We start from the raw sequence: 24197 nt of genomic DNA on the forward strand, positions 1-24197 counted from the left end.
AGCTGGAGCTGTAGGTCGGGTGGTGGAGGAACTCTGTTGTTAAGTTCTGCCACTCCACACTGACTCAGAGTTGTCAAGGAGGTGGAGGTGTTTTCACAACGGCCTCCATCCACTGCCGACTGCTCTGACTTCAGTATTGTTACCAAAGGAGAGGAGGAGGAGGAGGAGGAGGGGTCGTGGAGGGCTGTAACGCTGGCATCAAATTGACACAACAGTTAACCCCCCCGCTTTTCTAACACACACACACATACACTGGCAAGCTCAACACACCCTGGCACTCAGCGGTGCCGAGCTAAGAAAAGAGCGCTCCTTCGGCTCACGCAATGTGGTGTTCTGAAATTTCCTGCAATAAAAACTTGATTGGGAAGATACCCATTAAAATGTGTGAGGAAAGAGGAAAGAGCTGAGAGCCTGCCAGCCAGCAAAGAGGAGGGGGGGGGCGGTTGTGTGGAGAAAAGTTCGAGGGTTGTTGAGGGATATTCTCTGTGCTGACCACTGGCTACCCTGCTACCCCTCTGCACGAAAAAAAAAAAGAGACATTTTGGCTTTTGCTTTCCTCGCACTCCTCGCTCCTTCGCTCTTTTTTTGAATGCTGTTTTCATTTAGCACATGGCAGCGCTCCCTCAAACTCTTGAGTTTCCCAAACCAAAAGCTATTTCCTGATTCACTCCCTCTCTCATATAATTATTCTGCTGGCCCGTGTTCCTCCGTTCTTTTTTCAGGCCCTCTTTTCCAGCACTGCCTGTTCTGTGCTCAGGGTGACATCACAGCCGCGATGGGGCAAAGGCGGCCATGTTCTTACTCGACAGGTCAGAGGTCAGGGCTGCACACTTAATGACTGCATGCACCAGCCCTCGCCTTAGACCTGATGTAATCGTATGAAACACTTTTGAATCACATGTTAGTTGAGGCTAAGAACTTAAGGAGCCTCGTGCTAAAAAAAAACAAAACAAAACATGCGGCGATTCATCATCTGCACAACTGGACCTCTGTCTCTGTATTTTGGGGGTTTGGGTGTATCGCAGGAGAGCAGGGCTGGGGGTTGTTACGAGACTTTTTCTGAGCTCAAGAGGGTCACATGGTTAATATGTTAAGGGCCCTTGTTAAAGACTGCAGTATTCACCCCATAAATGGCCACATTGTTCCTGTTCACACACACTGAGGCTTTTTATGCCATAACTGTTCTGAATTGCCCGTAATGTGCCCTCAAATCTGCCCTTAAAAGTGCACGCTCGGTCGCATTGACAGTGCGTGAAGGCCGCTTTAACTTATGTGCTGTATGTTCCCCACCTCTTCTCCCTCGTCCGTCAATTAGCAGCGTTAAACTATTCACGCCTCATCCCTTTTCCCTCCCTCCCAGCTGTGTGCGTCTGTCCTCGTTCCAGCTGTTGGGGCGTGGTTGCTACTGGCACCACCAGAAACTGCCACAAACTCATTAATTGACTTCTGGAGACGAAGCTGTAAAAAAAAAAAAAAAAAAAACGATGCAGATGCCTAAAGATGCAGATAGACGTGTTGTTGCATGCAAGTTTCACATTTCAGAAAAGTGCGAATAAATAAAGATATCAAACTGAGAATTTGGTGAGGATAATTTTTTTTTAGAGCTAATTAATATATTAAATAAAACAACAGAAGATTATAATTAGACTGTTTATAGAAAAGGAACAAACCTGTGTTCTATCTAATGACCATCACTGGTTTTTAAAAAGAAGTCTGTGCCTGTTCTGCTAGTTTATTAACTTGTCTGAATGAGTTAATGGACTCAGTCGCCAGTTTGAAGTTCTTCATCAGTCATGGCTTGCGGGGCATTGTGTGACGGTGGGGTCGCCCTGGACATCCAATCCAACATAAGTGAATTTTTAAGTTATGGTCCCAGTTAGAGGTAGATAGAGCGCGGTGTGTTTAACCTGTGATTCAGTTTCAGCATCTTTCCGCTAAACATGCGACTTTACGCTCAGACAGCCGAAGCAACAGCAACACTTTTTTGCACAAAGAAAAAAAAGCAGCACAAGAATCAGACACAATGATCTGCTGCTAAAAGGAACGTTGGTTATTGGTGATCATTTGATTTCCCATCCATCAAATGGCCATAAAAATAAGTCAAAATTAATAATAAGGCCGCTCGTGCCAGCTGGATGAATTAAAAGGGAATTGTTTGCTAACATATTAGCACAATGCCTCTTTTTAAAGTACAAACAAACTGGTTACTCTCAAAGCAAACATTTAATTAAAAATGTCAATATTAAGTCTGACAGTGCCAACTTTTAATGCTCAACAGTTCTCTAGTCTCAGTTTGTTTGATCTGCAGCCACGTTTAATATATCACACTAAAGAAGTCGAGATTGTTTGTCCACATGCAGCCAGACATACAGTGTGTATTAGCTGCAGAGTCACACGGGGACAGGAGATTGCATTACCGGCTCATCATCATGCGTGTATTTACGACAGCAAACCATCGCAGCAGACTCGGCCCTCTGAAAGGCTTCAACGTTGAGCTCACTGTCGGTGTGCACGTACATACTCCTGACAGATAGCAAAGCTGCTTTGAATTTGTTAGCCTCGTAATGGGTGGTCAGAAAGTGGAGTCCAAAATGCTAGAAGCTCTCCAGCTCATTCAGTTTTATGTGATCTCCCTGGCAGCGCAAAAGAATGGTGGCACGGTTTTCAGTCAGTTGCAATATAAGGTCAAATAAATGCCATTAATGGCTGTTTTTTTTTTTTTTTTTTTACTGTGTTCTTACTTTATTTTTAGAGTTTGAGCTTGGGAATGGCCACGCACTGTACACTTCCACTCCTCTCCTCTGCTGCCTCCACTCTTCACTTCCTGTGTGAGTGTTTTTAATTGTGCTTTTATGTGGATGACGGAGTCTGAAACCTATAGCTCCTAGTATAGCTATATCTTCCTTGGCTTGGAAGTACTTCAGTCAAAAGCTGCAAACCATCAGCGTGTTTGACGAAAACAAGCGGAAACAGACAAAGACAGCATGGAAATATTTCTCTCAGTGCATCAGATTTTTAAGATGAAGATTCGTTTAGTACGCAGCATATATCTGCTGCAGCCGTAAAAACGCTCAAAACTTTCCTCCTCGTGTTTACATTTATAATAGTGCTGAGAATAGCCTGCACACCAGACCATAATATGCTCTGTAATAGCGGCAGAAATCCTATACCTATGGAGAGGTCACTCAGTGTGCCTGTAAGTGCCAATCTGAGCTGAAAGAAGACATGAGTTTGTGGGGTAAAATATAGCCCACGTGTGTGTGTTATGTGAAATAGCATGCGTGTCTACATGAGTACAAGTACGTGCATGTGTGGCCTTTCAGTGCGGGACAGGCTGGTGATGTCGGTGGAGTGTGCCGGGGGTCAGAGTGCGGCTTAGCACCGTGACCATGATATGACATGGCCTGGCATCGTCATGGAGCGGAGCCGGCGAGCGGTCACCATGGTTACAACTGCCAAGATGCTGCTTCACTCCGTCTGTGATACACAAGAGGAGGCAGAAATGTACAAACAGATGCTCATAAACAAGGTTGCACAAGCAAAAAAAAAAAAGAAAAAAAAGAGTTGATTTGGAGGAATGTTATGGAGCGCAGGGATTTTTGATGAACCCGTCTCGCTGCTATTTTTGTGAACTGGGTCTAATTAACCATCCGTCAGGGCTCAGAAACCATCACGAAGCACGACAGGCCGGTAAAATTTGGGGTTTCTTCTTGTGTTGATGTGGGTTGCATGTGGCTGCAGCCAGGGAGACAAGAGTTTGGAGGTTTTTCCAAAATCCAAAAGACGCTATGTAAGAACTGATTAAACAGCGTGTGTGGCTGATTATGTTAATACCTACAGGGGGACTTTGTAGGTGAGCCAGCTGCAGAGAGTTTATCTTCATTCCATTTATTCTTATCTTTATGCTACTTTCGTGCCAATGTGTTGATTTTTAATGGGAGATGAAAGGAGCAAAACAAAGATTTGATTCATGAATCTGTTTTCAGTTTTTGGACTTCTTTTCTAAACTTGGATTTTCGGTGGGATATCGGATTATTTGGACATTTATAAAAATTAAACAATATTGGAAGGGAGAAACCTCTATGTGGTGGAGCTCTTAACGATTCTCTGACTACTGGGGCTGCAAAAATGTAAAAATAATCAACATGATAAGACGTCCAAGTGCAACATCCAAATCACAGCAGCTGCACTTTTCTGATGAAAGTGAAATGCCTCACAAACTTGTTGCACATTGTTTAAAGATTGTGGCTAAAAATCTTACCTTGAAAAGATCATGGATTCTATATGTGAATGGGCTGCTGACTGATGTTCAGGGGCGACTCCGCTGATTGTAAAAATATGCTACAGTGTATTGAAGTCTATGGGAAAATGGCACATTGTCTCCCTTGATTTAATATCTGAGGTAACATTTTCCTAATGAGTTTACTGTCTTAGTGGTTAACTATGCCAACCCTGTTAAACTGCAAAGTTGAACCAAAGGGTTAGGATGAGATCAGCTGTAAGGAAACTGAGGTGAAGAGAGAGATGTAAGAAGAAGATAATTATACCACTCCACCCCCCCTCCCCCCAACCCCGTGGCAGCAGATGAGAGCAAGGGTGGAATGGCAGGTTTTGCGGGCAGAGTATCATGCACCAGTTCAGGGAGTGCCCATGAGCACCAGAGGAAGCCTGCAGAGCCAATAAAAGGCTGTCGGGACAGGAGGAAAGAGGACACCGCCGAGGGAGTCTGGAGCAGGAAGAGGCATCCAGACAACAGCTCTGCAAATCCACCGGCCCTCCCTCCCAAACAGCTGAACCTCAAAAACCTCGCTCAGGGCAGGCTGCCACACGCCACCATTATCTCAATCACTCCACTTTAAAGCTGACATTTTCATGGTTGTGTGACAAAAACAGCAAAAAAAACAAAAAAACTAAACCCAAACCAAAAACATAAACGAAAACAAGAACATATATACATTCTTGGATTCAAATTCAAAGCTGCAGTGAAAGTACCACATTTTACAGCGTGAGAGGCTGCAGGACTCTCGGCTGAATCGTATGAGCTACTGAACAGGATGTCTTTTTGCAGCGGCCAGGACAACCTGGCCAGTTCAAACCTGGCATTCTTGGCTTTATATCTGTATGTGGGAAAGATGAGATTCCCAGGGCGCAGGCTAAGATGCGTTAAATGTCATCGGAGGACACCGAGTCCTCCTGAAGGCGCACGGGGAGGGTGGTGCTGCATAGCGCACCATCTGCTGAGTCATAATGGGCGCAGTGGTTCCCACTTCAGCCTGCAGACTGGCCCAGTCAGGGAGGTTCAGGTGGGAACTGCACTGAGATGAAGACAAACTGTTAATATGTGCAGACTAAATACAGAGTCGATTGAAGCAGAAAACCCTTTAAGAGTGAGACGAAAAGGATCCATCAGGAGCCGTGTGTCTGACCACCTGACATACATTAGTAATAATACACCAGCGTGTCGCAATACAAATTGTGTCAATTTAAATTTAGATTATGAGGCAGGTACCAAATTCAAAGCTAATTAAAGGAATAGTTGTCACGAGTTCCAGTTTGAGTCACCAAGAAGCTGCTGTGTCACTGAGAAATTTGCCTTTTTCTGGGGTGTTAAATGCATGTAAGATATTATCAGACATTATCTCAGGGATTTGATCGGTCCAGTTTATCTCTGCTTGAATGGTTTAGCAGCTGGATTAGCAGCTGGAGTATTGATGGTTAGCATGGACACCACAATATTGTGGGACCCAGCGGAATATGATCCATTTATTGACCCTCGGCCAATCAGCTTACGGCTGCTTACAAAAAAAAAAAAAAAAAAAAGAAGTCTTTTAGAGTCTCTAATAAAATAAGTTAGCTATACTCACTAACTAACATGTTACATTAGTCAGCTGCCTTTGTTTTTAAACAAATAATAAATAAATAAATATTGTTAGTGGTTAAATTACTCCATGCAACCACACAATGACAATGACATACTTATATTCATTAGTTATTATTATGTTTCTGATAGCTGGTAAAAATGCTAATTAGCTATTATTATGTTTCTGATAGCTGGTAAAAATGCTAATGTAAAACAACAGACAATAGTAATACACTGAAAAAAAGATTTTGTGGTGCAGTAATATTTATTAGGTTAACTGTCACAATATTTACTTTCTAATTGTGAGAATCAGTGAGAACTGCAATTATTCAAGTCTGGTTCGGCTATAAGACACAAAGCTAACGTTATGCTAGCTGGAGTCAGAGTCAAAGTTAGCACCAAGCGATGACTTCCTGACTGCCGCCGTCTGCTGACAGCGATGGATTTAATCTGTAAATCTAATGTAGTTAGGATTTAACATTTGTATGATCTGTAAATGGATATCTCCCAGGTTTTGCCATTCACCTCCAACACTAAAGAGGAAGCTATCGTTGCTGTTATCGTGCAGTGTCCTCTTAGTTTGCCACAAAATCTTACTGGTCTTGGGTTCGAGTCCCGGTCTGGGCAGCCGAACAAGTCTGTGCCACCCCCCAGGACCTAGGCCGGACCAGATGAGACCCCCCCAGAGACTGTGGAATGAAGCAGAATGCCTTTTAAATTGTGGCGCCGCATGAAATGTATGGAAAATCTGATGTTATATCTGTTCTAGTGATATGATTATAGCTGTGAACAGATGTTTTGTAACTTAACTTTTTTAAGTCATTGTTTCAACAAACAAAAACATTCAGAGCAAATTTAAACTGCAGGAAAATAATGTAAAATGTTACTTAGAGGTTTGCTGGTAAAAGAAAGTTACATCCACAAGTAAAGTGTACTTGATCATCACCTTTGTAGAATTGACTTACAAAAACCTTCCTAGCTTTTCCCAACTAAATAAGACTCCAGTTTTTTTCAGTGTAGTAACAAAAACGTCTGTCCTGTCTGGTAAGGATTTGGGTCCCGTTGTCTGCTGGTCTCAGATCACGGGGCCGAGCTGGTTTTACCTGCTGACTTTGGCTCTGAACATGAACACGAGGTTTGTTTTGAGCTCATCGCTGAGATTAGCATACCATTTCTATTTGATGGTGCTCAGACTCGATGATGATTATGTGGTTGTCACTCGTCTCTTTGCCTTTTGTTATTTGGCTGTTTCTGATTCGACACCTTGTTGCAGCTTTTGCTCCGGTTGTGAAAGAGGTCAGTCTTGGTGTTGATACTGCTGCGCTTGTACATTCTGAGCTGCATAAGCAAGTAAAGACGAATTTCACTGTCTGCTGGCACATCGGTGACTCCAGGAGACACGATGTCAAACACAGATTAATCTTTTCCACAACAAACACTGTGAAACCTTAAATATTAATACTCACCAGAGTATAATGAGGGGTTTCATGCATTAGAGATAAAATACTCCCCCACCTCTCACCCCACAGCACTGTATGTGTCTCTCACTGTCCTCTCACAGCTGGGCCTGCAGGCTGCTGGATGGATGGGAGGGGGGTAGCTGAGGGTGATGGTGGGGGGAGTTCAGTTACATTCCTTCCATCGGGGCTGTGTGTCTGCCAACCAGGTCACTCCCAGTTCAGTCCCGGGAAATTGGGAGGGAAGAATTTCCTCTATGTGTCCATACTGGGCATGGCCACAAACATACAGAGGCCTGTGTGCGCTCGTGTGTGTGTTGATGTTGACTGAGCGCCCACTGTAGTATGAGTTGCATGTTATTTTCTCCCATGTATATTGTAGGAGAGGTGGGGTTGCACATGGAGTGTAAGTGTGCTCTGTGTCAGATTGTGTAGACGTTTGTGTGCGCAGCTTTTTCACTACAATCTGTGGCGCCCATGTTTTTATACCTTTATTATTTACAGTCGTAACGGAGACCAACAGACAAGAGACACCTAAGCTGTAACCCAAACAGGCAACTGACTCGTGGTTTGAGCCCAGAAGCTTTCTGTGAGGCAGCGGGGCTAACCACTGTCCCACCGTGCCTCCTTGCCTTTAGCATTAGATGGGAGGGATGAAGAAAGAAAAAGAGGAGAAGCCCAGCAGGCCGTTCCAAGACTCAAACCGGGGAGCTCTGCCCAGAGCACTTGGACCCACATGGTATGAACACTCACCACATAACCACAATATTATTAGATTTAACTGGAGAAAATATTTGTTTGTAAAAGTCATTGCAGTTGCCAGTGTTGTTGCCTCACAGCGAGAAGATTCTGGGTCCAGCAGCACCAGGCCTGAAGCAGGACATGCTCTGCTCCCACCCTCCAGATAGTCTTCATTCATTCATGGCTTCATCCCGCAGACCAAAAACACACTTGTTTAAGTCAACTGCTCATAGAAGGGAGCATGAATGGTTGTGTGTCTCCAGAACACAGGACACAGAAGGAGAAATGAGCTGACCTGTCGGCAGATCTCAGGTGTTCAGCAGGAAAACTGAAAGCTGCCTCACCTCCACTGGACCAAACCTGGTCCGGGTCAGCTGAGGTGTCTCGATGCTTCGTGTCCTACAAATAGATCAAGACTGTTAAGTTATTCCCCGACAGATAGAGTGTCCTGACAGCCTCTTTCAGACACACACTGTAACTCGACCAAGTAATGTGCCATAACTTGGTAAAATCTGAGATGCTATTGAGTTGCTATAAACACAAACCAATCTTGAACAAACAATGGCAGCCTCATCACTGCTTTCTAGCGTGCCACGGAGTTCTGGCGTGAAAAACTGCACTGTTTCATTGCACAAAACACAAACTTATTTTTCCTCAACTAGCCAATATTGGACTTCAGCTCCACTGCTCTGATGGCAAACGTTCAGGTTAAGCTTTTAACTCCATCGAGTTCAGACATTCCCGGAGGAGAAGGGGACACATGGCAGGAAAATATGGTCCTGATTTTAAGTTAGAGATATTCTGTACATTGAACCCATCAACATTTGCTGCTCATTTTCTCAAGATGCTCTGGAAAAATCCCCCTCTTCAGCAGCAGGAAAACACAAAAAAACAGAAATGCGGTTGATAAATTTTCAACCCTGAATCACAGACGTTTGCTAGATATTTTATTTATTAGGGAGACAAATAGAAGTGGAGGTACAGACAGAAAACACAGACGGGCTCAGTGTGCCTGCCTTGCTGGGGGGGGGGGTTGTCTGGGACAGGAAACATGTGAGCTGAATATGGGATCCGTAGAGAACTTGGCAGCCGAGCACACGTACACACAGACACACACACAATGCAGGGAAGATGGAAGCTCTTCCAGGACACACAGGACTTGGCTCTCGCAGACGTCGTGTCACAAGGAATTAAATTAGATGTTGCTGTGCAGAACGAGGCGAAGGGGCTTTCTCAAGGAATCTACAGGAAAGTTGGTTCATTCACACCAGCCAATCAATGCAGCTGTGTTTGTGCAGCATGTCATTCAATCACTGTATTTCGTCTATTGCAGGACATGATCCCTGGAACGAGGAAAGGGGGGAGGGGGGTGGAGGGGCACGCTGCGCAGTTTCAGCGTGACACATCAGAGTCCAGTTGGATGTCTGATTTACTGGTTCCTGGGAGTCACAAGTCTCGCCCAGGTCAAATGGTTCATGACAGACTTGTTACACAAGAGGGAGGGTCTACTCAGAATTCAGCGCCATCAAACTGTCTAATCATCCCACAGAAAGCCCCCCCCCACCCTTCTCTGTGGGTGCACCAAACAGAAAGCCCCCCCTCCCCCCCACCCTACTCCGTGGGTGCTCCAAGCAGAAAGCCCCCCCCCCCACCCTTCTCTGTAGGTGCTCCAAACAGAAAGCCCACCCCCCCCCCCCACCCTACTCCGTGGGTGCTCCAAGCAGAAAGCCCCCCCCACCACCCTTCTCTGTGGGTGCTCCAAACAGAAAGCCCCCCCCCCCACCCTACTCTGTGGGTGCTCCAAACAGAAGCCCCCCCCCCCACCCTACTCTGTGGGTGCTCCAAGCACACATTACTGCCACTATATCACACACATGCAAAGGCATTGTTCAACATTTATGGTGTGTGATGAGGAGGACTTGGTGTCCGGCCCCAGCCCTGATAGGAAGCTGCTGCTCATCATGACTCAGTGCTGACTGGGACATTAGCCGGTCTCTTCCTCAGATCCAGCTCAGAGGGCCAGCCCCCGGTCCTGGTCTTGGACTGAGTTTAGCATCATGGGAACTGCTGATAGCAGCTGGCGTCCTGGGAGGTTACACACGAGTTCAGCTGAGTTAATCCAGCTGACGGGGTGCCCTGTCAGTCAAGATCCAGCCGACCAAAGGCAGGAACTGACCTGGGAGGGTTCGTGTTTGTGGAGGGCTGAAGAGTGGACTCAGCTGGGAGGGTTTCCTGCACTTTGCCCCTGCATCAAAGTCTGGACTTCTGAGGATTGTTCTGTTGAAGTTTTGTGATCCGGTTTGTCCCCAATACAAGACCTGAGGGCCACCTGCTGGTCACAAAGGCAGCTGCAGACGTAGAACTAATATTTAAACCTTTGTCATCTGAACACAGAATTAAAGAATTAATAATATAATTAAATGATTACTTACATTCTTTTATAACGAAGTGAAACAAATGCCATAAAAAACACTGACATTTTTGGACAAGGTGACACAATGTGAAAACTCAGAATAGGCTCAAAGTACGAATACGATAACTGAATGTAAAATATATAATATTATTGTAGTGTGAAAATTATTAGGAGAGAGTAAATAAATAAGAAGCATGTCCGTGTAACATTTGAACTACTTTATATAGTGCTGAGAAGTTTAGTCTACATTGCATCATATTTTATGTACTGATGATATTTTTTTGTGTAGCTGAAATATAAATCGTCAGTGTTGCCTATGTGGTCAACAGTAGAAAGATGAAAATGAAACACAATTTGGATTTTTAGTTCAGATCTTTACTGTGTTGAAGGTTAATTTAATTTAAAAACTGCACCTGAATTAGGGGATGTAAATTTTCTCTTGTCATTTTATTTCCTTTGGGAAAAGGGATAAAACAAAGACGGTGATGTAGACGTGTGAGGCATTAAAAATAATGTCCCTATAAGTGACAAGCCAAGAGGTTTGGCCTGTTTAACAGGAAGAAATGAAACACTAGGAGCAGAAATTCAACTTTTCAGCTGTCCAATCTCAGACACAAACTTATCTATCTGCCAAAGTGACGATCCTACATTTCCCAGATGCAGAACTTTAAGAAGAAAATGTTAAAAATAAAAAATAAAATTGAAAATGACATCTTCGAGGTAAACTGAGCTCTCCCTGGGTCTTGATGCATCCACTCCACAGGTCCCTGATCCACACCCCCCCACAAAGAGCCCGATGGGTGGGTCCCGCAGACGGCAGGTGACTGTGTGGGGATCAGACGGTGCAGATCGTCCGTCACTGAGCAGAGCTGCAGCTATGGCCCAGGTGAAGGCATCGGGGGAGGCTGTGAGGAGCCACCCGGACTGTGCAGAGGTTTACTCTGACATGGCAACCGTCAGCTCCAGTGCAGGTGAGTCCAGAGTAAAAGGCAAAGCCAGAAAAATATCAAACGTATTATTAGTCATATTTATTGACTTTAATGCAGCAGGGTCGTTGTTCCATTCAGTGAAGGAGAGTTATGTTGCATTGTGATCTTAAAGTACATCTTATGAAATTTCTTTAATATGTAAAATCACTTTGCTTTCCAATTTGCCGCCTAGTGTTATTTTTTTATGACACTGTTAAAAGCTTAATAGTTTATAATCAACTTAAATTCTTTTTTAGACAGTTTGCATGAAGTTACCAAAGTAGAGAAAAGGGAAATGTACACTGTCGCCAGTAATTCTGTCTGCATCTTCTCGGCCTTCTCCAGCCACGATGGTACGAACAGACGAGGTCAGCTCAGTCCACCAATTTGACAGATTAGTCACTTTGTCAGTTATTGTGCCAGTAATCTTGGTCAAATCCCCCAGTTTCTGGTATCTCTTTCTCACGAGCTTGTCTTTGGCAGCTAAATCTCTCTGGCTCTCGGGTTGCCTGGCTGCAGTGGGAACCATTGAGTTGGTGTAATCCCTCTTTTTTGAGACAGCCATCGGTGAAATTTGCTCCTCAGCAGCTTTCGGAAAGCCTTGACCTTTTTTTTTTTATTATTTATTTCTTGCTGCACACAACAGATATAGGAGAGCCGGTGAGGAAGGGGTCACTGTGTGGCGAGACCTCCATGGCTGCTGGCCTTGAGCGGCGGAGCAGGGCCTACCCCACCCCAGCCAGGAGACGCCATCGCACCACCTTCAGCCACAAGCAGCTGGAACAGCTGGAAGTGGCCTTTGGACAAAACCAGTATCCCGACATCTACTACAGAGAGGAGCTGGCCCGCGTCACCAAACTCAATGAGGCTCGAATTCAGGTAGCTCACCCTAACACATGTTGTGCAGCCTGCTAAATAGATGGGAGGTCAGATATTTTACAGACAATCAATTTCAATTCATCACAGCAGACATTGAGATGTTTCACAGCAGGAAAGGCACAGAGATGGTAGCACACCTGAAGCAAAAGATCTGCACTAGGAAGAAAATTGTTGGCAAAAAGTCTGATAATTCCTGAGAACGAGCAGAAAGATGATGGGATAACATTTTTATTTGCTCTTATTCCTCTTCCCTGACCCGGCCTGACTCTGCAGGTGTGGTTTCAAAACAGAAGAGCCAAACAGCGGAAGCAGGAGCGAGCCTCCCAGAAGGTGCTCTCCTTGGGCATGATGCCGGGCCACAGGGCTCTGCTGGGGGGCGTCCCCGTCCAGCCGTCCGGCATGGCCCGACAGTACTACAGCCAGCCCCTGGCTCACATCCCCCGCCTCTCCCCCATGTATGCCCGCCACCCAGGCCCGGTCAGCCAGTGCCCCTACCCCGGGGTCCCGCCACAGCCTGCCACCCAGCGCCAGCACGACGACTGGTACGGCCCTCTGAGGGGCAACCTCGGCTCACCGGTGTTCTCGTTGGCCTCCATGCAGCCTCTGGACCCCACCTCCCCCTGGAGCTAAGGTAGAACCAGGGAGGAAACGGGATCTTCAAAAACAAAATGCATGAAAACAGTCCCTTTAAATCTACACAATGGCAGTAAACACTGTTTCATTCCTGCATTTTTCTATCTTGTCTGTAGACTCTTCTGTACCAAATCATTTTATATCCTGCAGTCATTAAACTTGTACTAAAGTGTTTTTACTTTTATTAAAAATATGCTTCGAATTGTTTTTTGCAGTGGAAGAACGAGTTAACCTCAGGTTCAGTCAGATGCTGGATTGAACTGAGATCTGGGAAATTAGGAGCCAAGTCATCATACTGAATAGTAATTCAATAATTCACCTGGAAAGAGACACATCTTTCATAGTTTTTTATTTTAATTTTTACCTCACATCCCAGAGACAACAGTGCTGTATCTGTTCAGTTTTCACTTTTATATTTTAAATATTTGCACTCAAAAACCTGAATGGATTGAAGAGTCAACACTGAATGGCAAAAATATAGAATTCATTCATATGAAAATCCTACAATAGAAGAAATCACGGATGTATCTGACACACACAGAGACCTGAAGCACTTCGTCCAAATCCGTTTTAAAGGTAGCTAATAGCTCAAGTGAAGGAGTTGTGCCCAAGTGCTCCTCAGGAAACTGATGCCACCGCAGCAGCGTCAACCAGTGCGCTTCAAGTCGAGCTTATCCAGTGATAAATTACCAGCATTGTGGAGCTTTTTTACATTCACTTTATGACATATACCTGCTGGCTGGCTGAATGACGACAGGGAGGAGGAAGGTGATTGGCTCATATTGTTAATATATCAGGAGAAGAATAAATGTGTGATTCTGATGTGCCCTTCAATTTTGTGTCACCCTGCTTGGGCTTCCCTCCAAAAAAGAGTAAGGTTTTCTACTCTGCCACAAACACACAAACATACACACACACACACACACACTACATGACAAAATATAAATCCAAGCAAGGCCACTTTCTGTTGTCATGAGAACGACCATTTTCGTCTCAAACAGCAAATGAAATGGATCCTCAGCAGGAATCCTTTGGTCCCATTAGTCGAACGTCAGACAGCAATTGTGTGACCATGACCACAAACTGGTCCATTTAAAGTCATGACATTCTGCTTAGATGTGCTACCAGAGTAAAGTTAGTGTAGCACGACTAAAAGAAGAAACACACACTAACCACAGCAACCCTGTACTTATAAAGGGCAAGTTCACCCTAAATTATTTTAAACTGGTTTTGAGGTACTTCAGACTTCTGGAGGTGAATTAATATTCAGCTTGTTCTGGGTAGGTCACAGACATTACTAAGGACCTATTTAACAGGCAGCTGCAAAGAAAATTATAAGTATTCATGTATACAAAGGAATCAGAGGTGTTTCTAAAGCACATCAAACAGTTATTATGGTGAAAAATGTTCTTAAGTGTATTTAAATGGGTGAACTGGTCCTTTTAAATTTACATGACTTCAAAAAAACCCGCAAAATAGGATGTAGAATTTTTTCTACACCAATTTTCTTATTAAATTGGAAACATTCCAAATCTATCCAATTTACAGCTCAGACAAAATAAGTGTCAGGAGCTTAGAAAGGGCAAATTATGCATTTAAATTACCAACAAGCAGAACTGATCACCTGTGAGAGAACTAGAAAAGGTTAAATGATAATCTTCCACGATGAGGTGCCTTGTCTTTGTTTGGCTCCATTGACCTACTTTTCTCTGCAAAACTTGCTGTTCTTGTGGACGTGATGTGACGTGAAGTTGCTCTACTCCAGTGATTTGGCAAACTCTGCATAATCTATATAACCATCGTTGTTTTTGTCATCGTCCTTCAGAACATCGTCAATGAGATTTATCAGATCCTCCTCTTTCATTGGCTGACTGTTCTCTCCCCTCTCCTGAACAAGAAAAGACCAACAACAACAGGGTTCATGTACATATGCTGACAACACATTTTATGTGCTCTTTAACAAATGGTTTGAGACAGCAGAAGTAACCAAAGCAAATGTTTACACAACCACACACCTCTCTGTGTACATGTGTGATCGCTGTTGCCAGCTCGAGCCCATCCAAGAGATTGTTTCCATCGTAATCGTGCATCTTGAAGTAGTGTAGCTGAAGCTCCTGAGGCGTCATTTCTTTCTCCGGTTTGTCTATCACTCCCTCCAGATGCTCCATGATGTGGCTGGTGGAGAAACAGACCAAGAACCACGGCTTTTGAAATACGCAGCGTACGAAGCCCGCTGCTGGCTCTGTTCAAAGTTTATCAGTGCGTTCAAATGACATGGCACTGAATGAGGAAACTTCACTCACTCTTTGTCCTGGACCACGTTCTTGTCAAAGCGGCCGTGACTGTGGGATAGGGTGGCTGAACTTTCCACGATTGGTGGCTGCTGCTGCTGCTGCTGCTGCTGATGTGGGTCCATGTGGGAATAAACCCCCATCAGACAGGAGGACAGGAGGAGCAGACCCCCCCACTGGACTCTGGACCCGCCACTCATCCTTCTCATGGACACACAGAGACACACAAATCTCCAGTAGGGTGGACATTACTTACCCTGATCATACACAAAGGGGTTGTTTACTTTTCTAAACCATCTTATTCCATTTCAAGCTGTCACACTTTTAACAAGATCAATATTCAAACTCCTGGTGATGTCCGCATGTCCCCTTATTCATCACTGTCAACCGTATGTTCTCCTTAAAACGCTGATGTGAAAACAACACACATCGATTGATTTTAGGCGTGTTATCTCAGTGATACTGTCTAACTGATCCTGTTATTTGCTCCATAATGTTATTAATGCTAAGCTAGAGCGCAGAAATTCACGAAAACAATCACTCAGGTTAGCTCTGAAGCTACACTAACATCTGCTAGCGCGAAGCTTTAAGTCTGAATCCTCTTTAAGATGGCACCAGCTCTGCTGCGAGTTTAAGTGTGGAATAGTCAGTAAAAAGACAGTTTTTAACACCTACTTGAAGCTAATTTGTATCTCCACCTGGCTGCGCAGACGGTGAACGCTCTTTTCTGTAGTTGGCAGCCGACACCGTTCCTCACACCGCTTTGGGCCAAACGGCTTGCCGTAGCTCCGCTTGGACACGACAGCGCATTATGATTGGTTAATGCTATCAAAGAGTATGAAGCCGAAGTGAGAGAATTATTACCGTTAGCGCATGCTAGCCGGGCTAAAGAGTTAGATAATCATTGCTACCCGTAAAAAATTCAACCTTAACGATTTGAAGGTAAAATATAGAAATAAAAGTGACTATGTGGCGTAATGTAGACATGAAAAATCATATATATTTTATATGTTTTCACTTACGCCACTTTTCGTCTTTTTTTGAGGATATCTTTCTTGGCGGCCGAGGCGCTCTTTGACAGGCCCGCGGTATAAAGCCGGAAGGGGCGCTCAGCTGATCAGTCTGCAGCACGCTGAGCAGTCGATGTGGCACAAATCAGGAGGGGGAGAGAGAGAAAACGACTTTCCCAACAAATGTCGAGTTTTCAGAGAGAAAATGAAGCAGCTAGATCTCTTTTCAGGAGGCTTGAGGTTTTATTTTACGTCGTAAAGTAGCTGGTAGAGACTCAGACTCGGTAGTGAGTGTCTCCCTGTGTATTTCCACCCCGTGTTGTGGTTGATTGGTTTAATGCCCCCCCCCCCCCTCCACCACCAACCCTTTTTTTTAATTTTATATGCTGCAGCTAAACATCTTGTAGCTCTCTCTCTAGAGACTGCATCCATTGGCTTGCTTGAAGCGGTGCATTTACAAATCACAGTGCAGAAGCTGACAGCTGGGACTTTAACCAGGCTAGGCCGATGACAAATTGATTTTTCTTTCCACTGCAGAACAAAAAGAAGAAAAACGACTTTGTTTCTGCTCAAACTGGGCTGCACACTTTAGAGGACTGAAGTCTTCCTAAGCCCTACCTGATCCAGTTAAAGTGTTAACAGAAGAGATTAGGGACACGTGTGTCCTGAGAGGAAGACACATTTCCTTTAGACATCTACTGATCAAGTCCTCCTCAAAATGCCACACTTATATGAAGAAGAAGCCTTCACTGGTAGGAGTCATTTGCCATTGAGGCTGTGCACAACAGTGTGCATGTGTAATGTATTTGCATTGTTCATTTCTGCAGGAATTAAACGGATTTGTGGAATATTTGTCTTAATTTCCACGTTAAATAAAACAAAAAAAGTTATTCCAGCTGCAAACAGCTACTATCACATGCACTTCTTAACTTACTCTGGCGCACCGGCTCTTGTGGTGCACACTCCACCCTCCATCCTTCCGCACTCACAGATTACACATTTATTTCTCCTGGTAGTCCGCAGTTACTCCCATCGTGTCCGGGGACTACAGTCACCACCGGGACAGAGCAGCCATGGCATCCCGGATCTCCTTCAGTCAGATCCGGCTGGAAGCGGAGTTGGAGCGGTACCGGGCCGAGTGCCAGTGGGACAAGATGCCGGCGGTGATCGAGCAGATGCAGACAGCGCGGATCCATGAGGACGGTGAGTGAGCGGCTCTCACCTGGTTCTGAGGCTTCCTGCTGCCTTCACTGATCCGCTGCAAAAAAGAAACACTGACTTCATTATCAGGCTGAAATCTCTCCGTTTTGAATTAAAGGAGATAAAATTTAGCTCCTTAGTTCTTCCACTTGTTTCAGGAAGTTACTTCTAGTCATCATGAAGCACTTTTTTTATACTACACATATAAATAAGAGAAAATGGGAGCAGCAAGAGTTCACTGTGTCACCCACTTTAATATTTGTGCAATAAAAAAAAACAGATATTAAGAGTCAGGAAGAATCTTTTTTTTTTTTGTTGACATTTTTTGCAGTGCGTTTTTGCCACACAAGTTGGACTTTGAACTTTAAACAACAGAATGGGCCACTGTATTTCAAAGTTTTCCCATAAAACGTATTCAACAATGCTGATAATAATAGTGAGCTGATTTTTGTCTGTCCCAGTGGGTTACCAGCTGTCTCCAAGAATGACATAAAAGTGTGACTGCACAGAGGTTTACAGTGTACACACTGACAGGCTGTACTTCAGACAGGACAGACAGCACCACCTGCTATTTCTCATGCAAAACGAGCCTTTCCAGTGAACTATTCACTCCCTGCCCATACGCTTTAAATCACCCCATGTACATGTGCTGAAAGAAAAGCAAACACACTTATCACTCTGTGCCTCATAAAGCGTTACTTTGGTAGTTCACGAATGCACCTGCTTCCACCTCTCACCTTAGCAGAGTAAACACAAGTTCAGGTGACCCGCTGAATGTCGAGCCCATAACTGGCCGACCTGAGTGCACTCGCACCGATGTGTTAAATCAGAGTGGAATTACTGCCTGCATGCTTCACTTGTGTCGAAGACGTGGAGAGGTTAATTTATCAGAGACAGAGGAGCATTGCTGCAGTTGAAGCAATAAGGAAATAAATTGTGTTGGTGTAGTTAGTGTTTAACTCCAACTTCCTATAAAAGTGTGAAAGGCTGCCAGACAAACGGATTCTGAATTCATGATGTATCAGCTGGCTAATTAAAAACTTGAGGTGTAATTGGAATAATTTGATGTCAGTCAGACTCAAAGAATAAAGATGTTGTACACACACATTTTCTTTGTCTTCCTGCACTTAAACATGTAGAATTTCCCGTCAGAGGGCCCGACACCAGTGTTAGCTCTGTATTGCAACAGTGGCAAGTTGCAAGTTTGTGCTACAACTTGTTTGAAAGCATGAAATAGCTGCTGCTGTGGTTATGGGCTGAGACACGTCCTGCTGTTTGTCCCTCACCTTCCATTCCCCGGCAGGCCAAGTCTCGGCTGGGCTGATAAAACCAAACCAGCAGATATGTCAAGTATATCGGAACATAAACAAAACAGAATGAAAAAGCTAAACAGGAAGGCTTTGATCAAAGCTGTGTGTACACACAAACCGAGTGAACGGGGTCAGTTTAAAGTTTGATATCTTAGTTCGGCGTAGGTGGATGTGGAGCGTTCACCGTGTGATTCCAACGATATGGCTATTTAAGGAAGAGCTGAGGGAAATGGAAACTGCAGCTTCTAAATAGACTTTAGATCTCTGGCATAGCTGAGCTGCTCCCACCAGGGTTGGTGGGAAATGTTGTTTTTAAAAGGCAGAGTCAGGTTTGCTTTGGCTAAAGAAACAGATGACCTCTGACCCTGACCTCAGACCTACACTAGCAAATGTTCATGTTTAACTTTTCTTTTTTTTTTTTTTTTTTTAAATCCCTCTCCCAGAAGATTATGGGACACTGCTGATGGCGGAGGCGTTGCTGGAGGAGAGCCTGTTGGAAAACATGGACCTGTTACGGAGATCGATACCTCTGATGGACAGGACCCAGCCCAGACTGTGCAGGGCCAAAGGCCACCTGAACACCATCCTGAGCCGAGGCCGCCTCACAGTCAGTTCTGATTCAGCTGCAGATTCTTTACAAAGCTTCTTTTCTTTACGTGCTTTGTGCCGCAGAGCACAGCATCCTTTACATGCAAATCTTTTCCTTTGTGTTGTTTCAGTCATTTCCTTCCCCTTTTCGCCCCCAGCCCAGGTATTTGAACGAGGCTCTGCTGCTGATGGCCAAAGTCCACTACGTGCAGGGTCGCTACCGGGACGCCCAGGGAATGTGTGCCAGGGTGGGACTGGAGGAGCTGACGCAGGAGGACCAGCCCACCTACCACCTGCGACTGCTGGCTGAGGCGTTCGTCATCAAAGGTAACTCGGGTTTCTCCAAACTTCAAGAGAAATTCCATTTTTGCTTTCTAGAGTCTAGTTGTTTTGTTGCTGCTAGTCTTGGTAGTTTTTGGTAATGGCCATCCGGACGAGACCGTACTGGCTGGAAAAGGGAGATGGCATTAGATCAATGTGAAAATGTCCGTCCTTCTCATTAGATTTACTGCCTCAGTAAATGTTTTCCTGATGAGTTTACAGTCTCAGCTTCTTGTTTCAAATCCTCTCCAATACAAAATGATGTTCATTTTTTTTTTGAATGATGGACCCATTTAGGGGAAACAGACCATTAAGCAGAGATCAGATCAGATTAGATCCACCCTGAGAATTCGGCTCAGGCAGACTTACAGCTCGACTTTGCTCGTCCGTCGGTCGCTCATAAGTGAGTGAAATAAAAAAACACACAGGTATCATGAAGGACAAAATTAGCTTTGAGCCGGTCTTTTTGGAAATGTTTCTGTGGATTGGAACTGTTTCAAAACAAATCCACTCGACTTGACATTAGAAGGATTGCAGGCATTGAAGGAACTGCAGTTTTCTTAAGAAATTCCTTTGCTTTTTTTTTTTTCATGTCTCAGATATCCCCTATTTATGTATTTAATTTGGGGCGTGGTCACTTTAATTGACAGTCAGATATTTTGTTATCGATCAGTGAATATAATCGTGATTGTGCAAGAAATGTAGTGCCGATATTCATAGAAACTTGTGTCTGAACAGAAAGTGTCGCCAACAGTGCGTCATGTTGAACGTTAGCTGGATTTCTGTCTCTGTTGTGCTGCGCGCTGAACAGTTCCAGCAGATCTCCTACCTGTTAGCCTTAAGTAAACCAGAGCAGCACTGAAGACTGGCACACATCCCTGGAAAAACAGCCCAGGCGAGGCTGAACAGTTCCCTGCGTACATTTCCTTGATGATGTCCTGATTCCTGATCTCTTTGCTCTGAGTTATTACAGCCCTAAAATCACCCTGACCTTGTATGGAGTTTAGACACACGAAAAGCAAAGGTGGTGGGCAGAAGAAACTCAGTTTGCAGAAATGAAGGCAGCACAGATGGGAATCTTCAGCTTGATGGGACAGATAGCTCTGTCAGTTTTTAACCTCGGCCTGTGGACGAGAGTCGTGATGTGAATATGTGAAACGTTGTCTCCATCATGTTTTCCCTGTAGCTGCTCCCCCTGAAGTGACAGTAAACTCCTCTGGGAACAAACTCACCGCGGCTGATTTGTGTCCCGACGGCTTTCTATAAAAATGCTGTTTGTAAAAGCCTGCTGATGGTGAGTCATTTGTCAGGGAAGTGTTCGCTGTTGCTCACAGTCACACAAGCTGTCTGAAGTCCTTAAAGTGAAGTTTTGTTTTAGCAGGTTATTTTTGAGGTGATCGGCGGGCGGACTCTTTCCAGTCAGATACCATCTTAAAAATTTCTGACTACTTGGACACATCGAATACCAACATTATAAAAAGGTCCAAGGTCAGAGAACATAACGCAGACTGTGGTCTGCAGAGTTACACTCATCATCATCATCATGTCATTAAACTCCCTGTTTCCTGATCAGCGGACATGACCTCATGCTCATGAAACTGGGGAGAATTTTAATATAACAACCATCCGATTTTGATTTCCAGTGATTGTTTTGAATTCCCCTGAATGATGTTATATTTGGGAAACCAATCGGACCCTGTGGGGGCTGCTTTGCTGTTTTTACGTACGTGTTGTTGTGCTTTGCTGTGGGAATGAAGTCAGTAGTGAATGTTTGGAGGATGATGTCTTGTATGACGGCAGCTGCCTGCTTATTTGATTAGGCCTGGCGTCTGGCCTGATGCCGTCGTCCATCACAGGCCTACATTGGACTAGAAAAGTTCCTCCAGCCGTTTATTTGTAGCAGTAATTCCACAAACAGACTTCAGAGGAGGCGTCTGGACCACCATGAGCTTTATATTCGTTCACACACGTCTGACTGTGCAGCGCAGCATCAGATAAACATGCAGTTACTTCTCTCAAGGTGATACTTTTGTTTGTATTTTAAACAAGGAGATTGAGTCTAAATCCACGTTAGGAGCTTTGTGTAACAATGTTAATGTGTTACTGTTTACAATCTTAGCCTAATCTAGGTAAAGCTATATTAATACTTACGATCTTCAGGGACTCACGCATGTCCAGAATTCAGTCTGACAAGAACTCAGTGTAATCGGTATAAAAATATACTTCTGTAGTCTTTCCCTCTAACTTTTTCTATATTTGTCCTGCACACCACAGAACTCCAAATAATGTTGTACTGACTGTTGCCATTTCTTTACGTCTTCCGTAATTCAAAGATCTACTCTTTGGGAGATGAGTAAGAATTAAAAAAAATACACTTTCCATAATGACATCCATGTTTTAGTGCTTGGAAATATTCGTTTTTATTTTCCTTTTTTTTTCTTTATAATGAGTCATCTGTCTGATCTGTGCACTTTATTTTCGCACACAGCTTGTCACCAGCTATCAGAGTTTGTTGCTTTAGTGTATTTTATTTCGTCAGAATTCATCCTGGTCTTCCAGGTCTGTCTCTGGACCACCAGACGGTTTCTGCGGTGTCTCGGGTCCGTCTGTCAGAGCGGGAGGAGGAGAGTCTGTCCTGTTACCTCCGGGCCTGCGACGCTGCTCTGTCCTACCTGCAGGAGCTCGATAAAGTGAGCATTATTTTACCTTTTAGACTCTGCATTCAGCTTATTGACATTAATTATACCGTTTTCCAGCACTCCCATTTATTTCTTTACAAATGCTGTGAAAGTTCTCAGTCATCAAGCTGAAAGTTTTATGAGAAAGTTCAAGAAATAAGATGTTTCTGAAATGGACTCATCCAAGAGACATCTTCAATTCATCAACTTCTTTTTTCTTTCAGCAGTTCTGAATCTGAATATAATATATAAAACTTTGGTACTTCTCAGGCTCTGTGAGTGGAGGGAGAAAATGTGTTTTACCGTTTTTGTACCACTTTCACCAGAACTGGAAACTAATGAACAAACAGTATTAAAATGCAGTTTTGGGGTATTTTGGCTCATTTGTTGGGTGTCCAACGGGATCAAATGACACAAAAACAATCCAATGCACATTCCAGGAAAACGTTTTCCAGTGTTTGTTGGAAGGGACGTCCAAAATAACAGCAGGATGCAAAAATCTAAACATTTTGTCGAAGGTCTTTATTCACGTCCTTATTCCTACACTAATGTGTTCCTATAAATGTAGTGAATTTATACTTTTGCTGTGTGTTTCCAGGTAGTAACCACTCCCCACACCAAGATGGCCAAAGCCAGTCTGCTGCCCCCACCGGTGGACATCGAACTGGGATACTTCCTGCAGGCTGCGTTGCAGAGCGCTTACATTTGTCTGCTGCAGAGAGGGTGAGTCTGCAAATTGTGTACACAACATACATCCATCATTGTGATTTGGCCTGTTGGAGTTCAGATATTCAGCTCACCTGCATTATTATTATTATTGTGTGTGTGTGCTAAATTTTAATCGATTAATATTTAACTCACCCAAACGCTTCTTAATGAGGTCCTTTTTGAGGTTAATAGGTGGTTGGCCTTTTGTGATCACAGACAGTTTATCCATCTGAACTTCTGTGACGTCGCAGGTTGTTTGTTGTTGTTGTTGTTGTTGTAGCTCAGAACTCAGTCCAGCAGAGATGAATTTTAATTTGTGACCAGCAGGTGACAGTGTTGCTCTTAGACTCAGAAAAACCCAACAAGCAGTCTAACACAGCAGCTTGTGTTCAGGCTTCAGTTTGGGGGTGTTGAAACACTACCCAGTGAGAGTAACGCTCCAGTCTTTGCATAACTTTTCTCTGCTGCTTCTATGTTTGTGACATCTTCACATCCTACTGTACACATCACACTGATATACACCTACTGTGTTTGTGTTAGTCATCTTGCGCAGGGTGCTCACCAGCTGCGTAGGGTGCTCAGGGTGGTGGAGTCACGAGGGTCCCAGAGCTTCAGGAAGGTGAGGCCTCTCCCGTTCTCACACACACACAGAAGAGCTGTTCAAAATAGGATGAAAACATAATAAAATGTGTGAAGCATCAATGAGCGATTTCCTTTTTTCGGATCATACACTGATGGGAAAATACGTGTGACTGAAATGAATTTCTTCAGTGCGATGTGTTGAAAACTCACATCATTTTATGCTAACAAGTCTCTACAAGTTTTTATGTTTATCGTTGTGTCCTAGTCTGCAGCGAGGAAGCTGGCGGAGGTGCTGCTGAGCTCAGTGAGTGAAGACAGCTACTGGCCCCCGCTGGGCCCCCCACCCCCCTCCTGGCTCCACAGAGAGGGAGCCGCCGCCTCCAAAGACGCCATCTACCCCACTGTTAAACCGCCGCAGCGCTACAGCACCGACTGGTTTGTGTCATCTTTGTTTTGTCTGGCTTTTGTCCAGCATCTCCTCAGCTCTGTGGACTGGAGCTCAACAATTACTTAAGTTTTTACTAATTTCTAACTGCTAAACTATCCTGACATAACACA

The 24197-nt window shown here is 44.3% G+C and overlaps 3 protein-coding genes across 8 annotated transcripts in view; 2 read left to right on the forward strand and 1 right to left on the reverse strand.

Annotated features, from left to right (window-relative positions):
* Window positions 1–11348: 11348 nt before the first annotated feature.
* On the forward strand, window positions 11349–12948 carry prop1 (PROP paired-like homeobox 1). The gene is made up of 3 exons (XM_029521720.1): window positions 11349–11442; window positions 12086–12318; window positions 12592–12948. Exons 1-3 carry the CDS (start codon window positions 11349–11351, stop codon window positions 12946–12948), a joined length of 684 nt encoding a protein of 227 aa, XP_029377580.1.
* Window positions 12949–13283: 335 nt separating this feature from the next.
* On the reverse strand, window positions 13284–16010 carry mcfd2 (multiple coagulation factor deficiency 2, ER cargo receptor complex subunit). Of its 2 annotated transcripts, none has more exons than XM_029521354.1 (4): window positions 15918–16010; window positions 15255–15446; window positions 14967–15126; window positions 13284–14839 (listed from the first exon to the last, which is right to left on the reverse strand). In XM_029521354.1, exons 2-4 carry the CDS (start codon window positions 15440–15442, stop codon window positions 14708–14710), a joined length of 480 nt encoding a protein of 159 aa, XP_029377214.1. In that variant the 5' UTR covers window positions 15443–15446; window positions 15918–16010; the 3' UTR covers window positions 13284–14707. The 2 variants fall into 2 exon arrangements, with proteins under 2 accessions (XP_029377214.1, XP_029377215.1); XM_029521355.1 differs by having other exon boundaries at window positions 15255–15443; window positions 15918–15993.
* A 425-nt stretch (window positions 16011–16435) lies between these two features.
* Window positions 16436–24197, forward strand: part of ttc7a (tetratricopeptide repeat domain 7A) — a 37466-nt gene continuing 29704 nt past the window's right edge. The window contains exons 1-8 of one of the 5 annotated variants that reach the window (XM_029521349.1): window positions 16436–16492; window positions 17269–17455; window positions 19206–19369; window positions 19509–19677; window positions 22231–22361; window positions 22948–23072; window positions 23598–23676; window positions 23905–24074. In XM_029521349.1, coding sequence (XP_029377209.1) covers window positions 16436–16492; window positions 17269–17455; window positions 19206–19369; window positions 19509–19677; window positions 22231–22361; window positions 22948–23072; window positions 23598–23676; window positions 23905–24074 — 1082 coding nt within the window. Of the gene's footprint in view, window positions 16493–16988; window positions 17005–17248; window positions 17456–18930; window positions 19055–19205; window positions 19370–19508; window positions 19678–21586; window positions 21692–22210; window positions 22362–22947; window positions 23073–23597; window positions 23677–23904; window positions 24075–24197 lie in introns of those variants that run through there. The other 4 variants (XM_029521350.1, XM_029521351.1, XM_029521352.1 and 1 more) reach the window with 4 other exon arrangements.

This window comes from Echeneis naucrates, chromosome 15, assembly GCF_900963305.1.
Source record: "Echeneis naucrates chromosome 15, fEcheNa1.1, whole genome shotgun sequence".
Lineage (NCBI taxonomy): Eukaryota > Metazoa > Chordata > Actinopteri > Carangiformes > Echeneidae > Echeneis > Echeneis naucrates.

What these genes read in the sequence shown, in the direction of transcription:
- prop1 (XM_029521720.1), top strand. Translation starts at nt 11,349, where the DNA reads ATGGCCCAGGTGAAGGCATCGGGGGAGGCTGTGAGGAGCCACCCGGAC. An exon ending in AACCGTCAGCTCCAGTGCAG is followed by an intron (nt 11,443 to 12,085) that starts GTGAGTCCAGAG and finishes TGCACACAACAG; the next exon opens with ATATAGGAGAGCCGGTGAGG. An exon ending in TCAATGAGGCTCGAATTCAG is followed by an intron (nt 12,319 to 12,591) that starts GTAGCTCACCCT and finishes CTGACTCTGCAG; the next exon opens with GTGTGGTTTCAAAACAGAAG.
- mcfd2 (XM_029521354.1), bottom strand. Translation starts at nt 15,442, where the DNA reads ATGAGTGGCGGGTCCAGAGTCCAGTGGGGGGGTCTGCTCCTCCTGTCC. An exon ending in AACGTGGTCCAGGACAAAGA is followed by an intron (nt 15,127 to 15,254) that starts GTGAGTGAAGTT and finishes TTTCTCCACCAG; the next exon opens with CCACATCATGGAGCATCTGG. An exon ending in TCACACATGTACACAGAGAG is followed by an intron (nt 14,840 to 14,966) that starts GTGTGTGGTTGT and finishes TTTCTTGTTCAG; the next exon opens with GAGAGGGGAGAGAACAGTCA.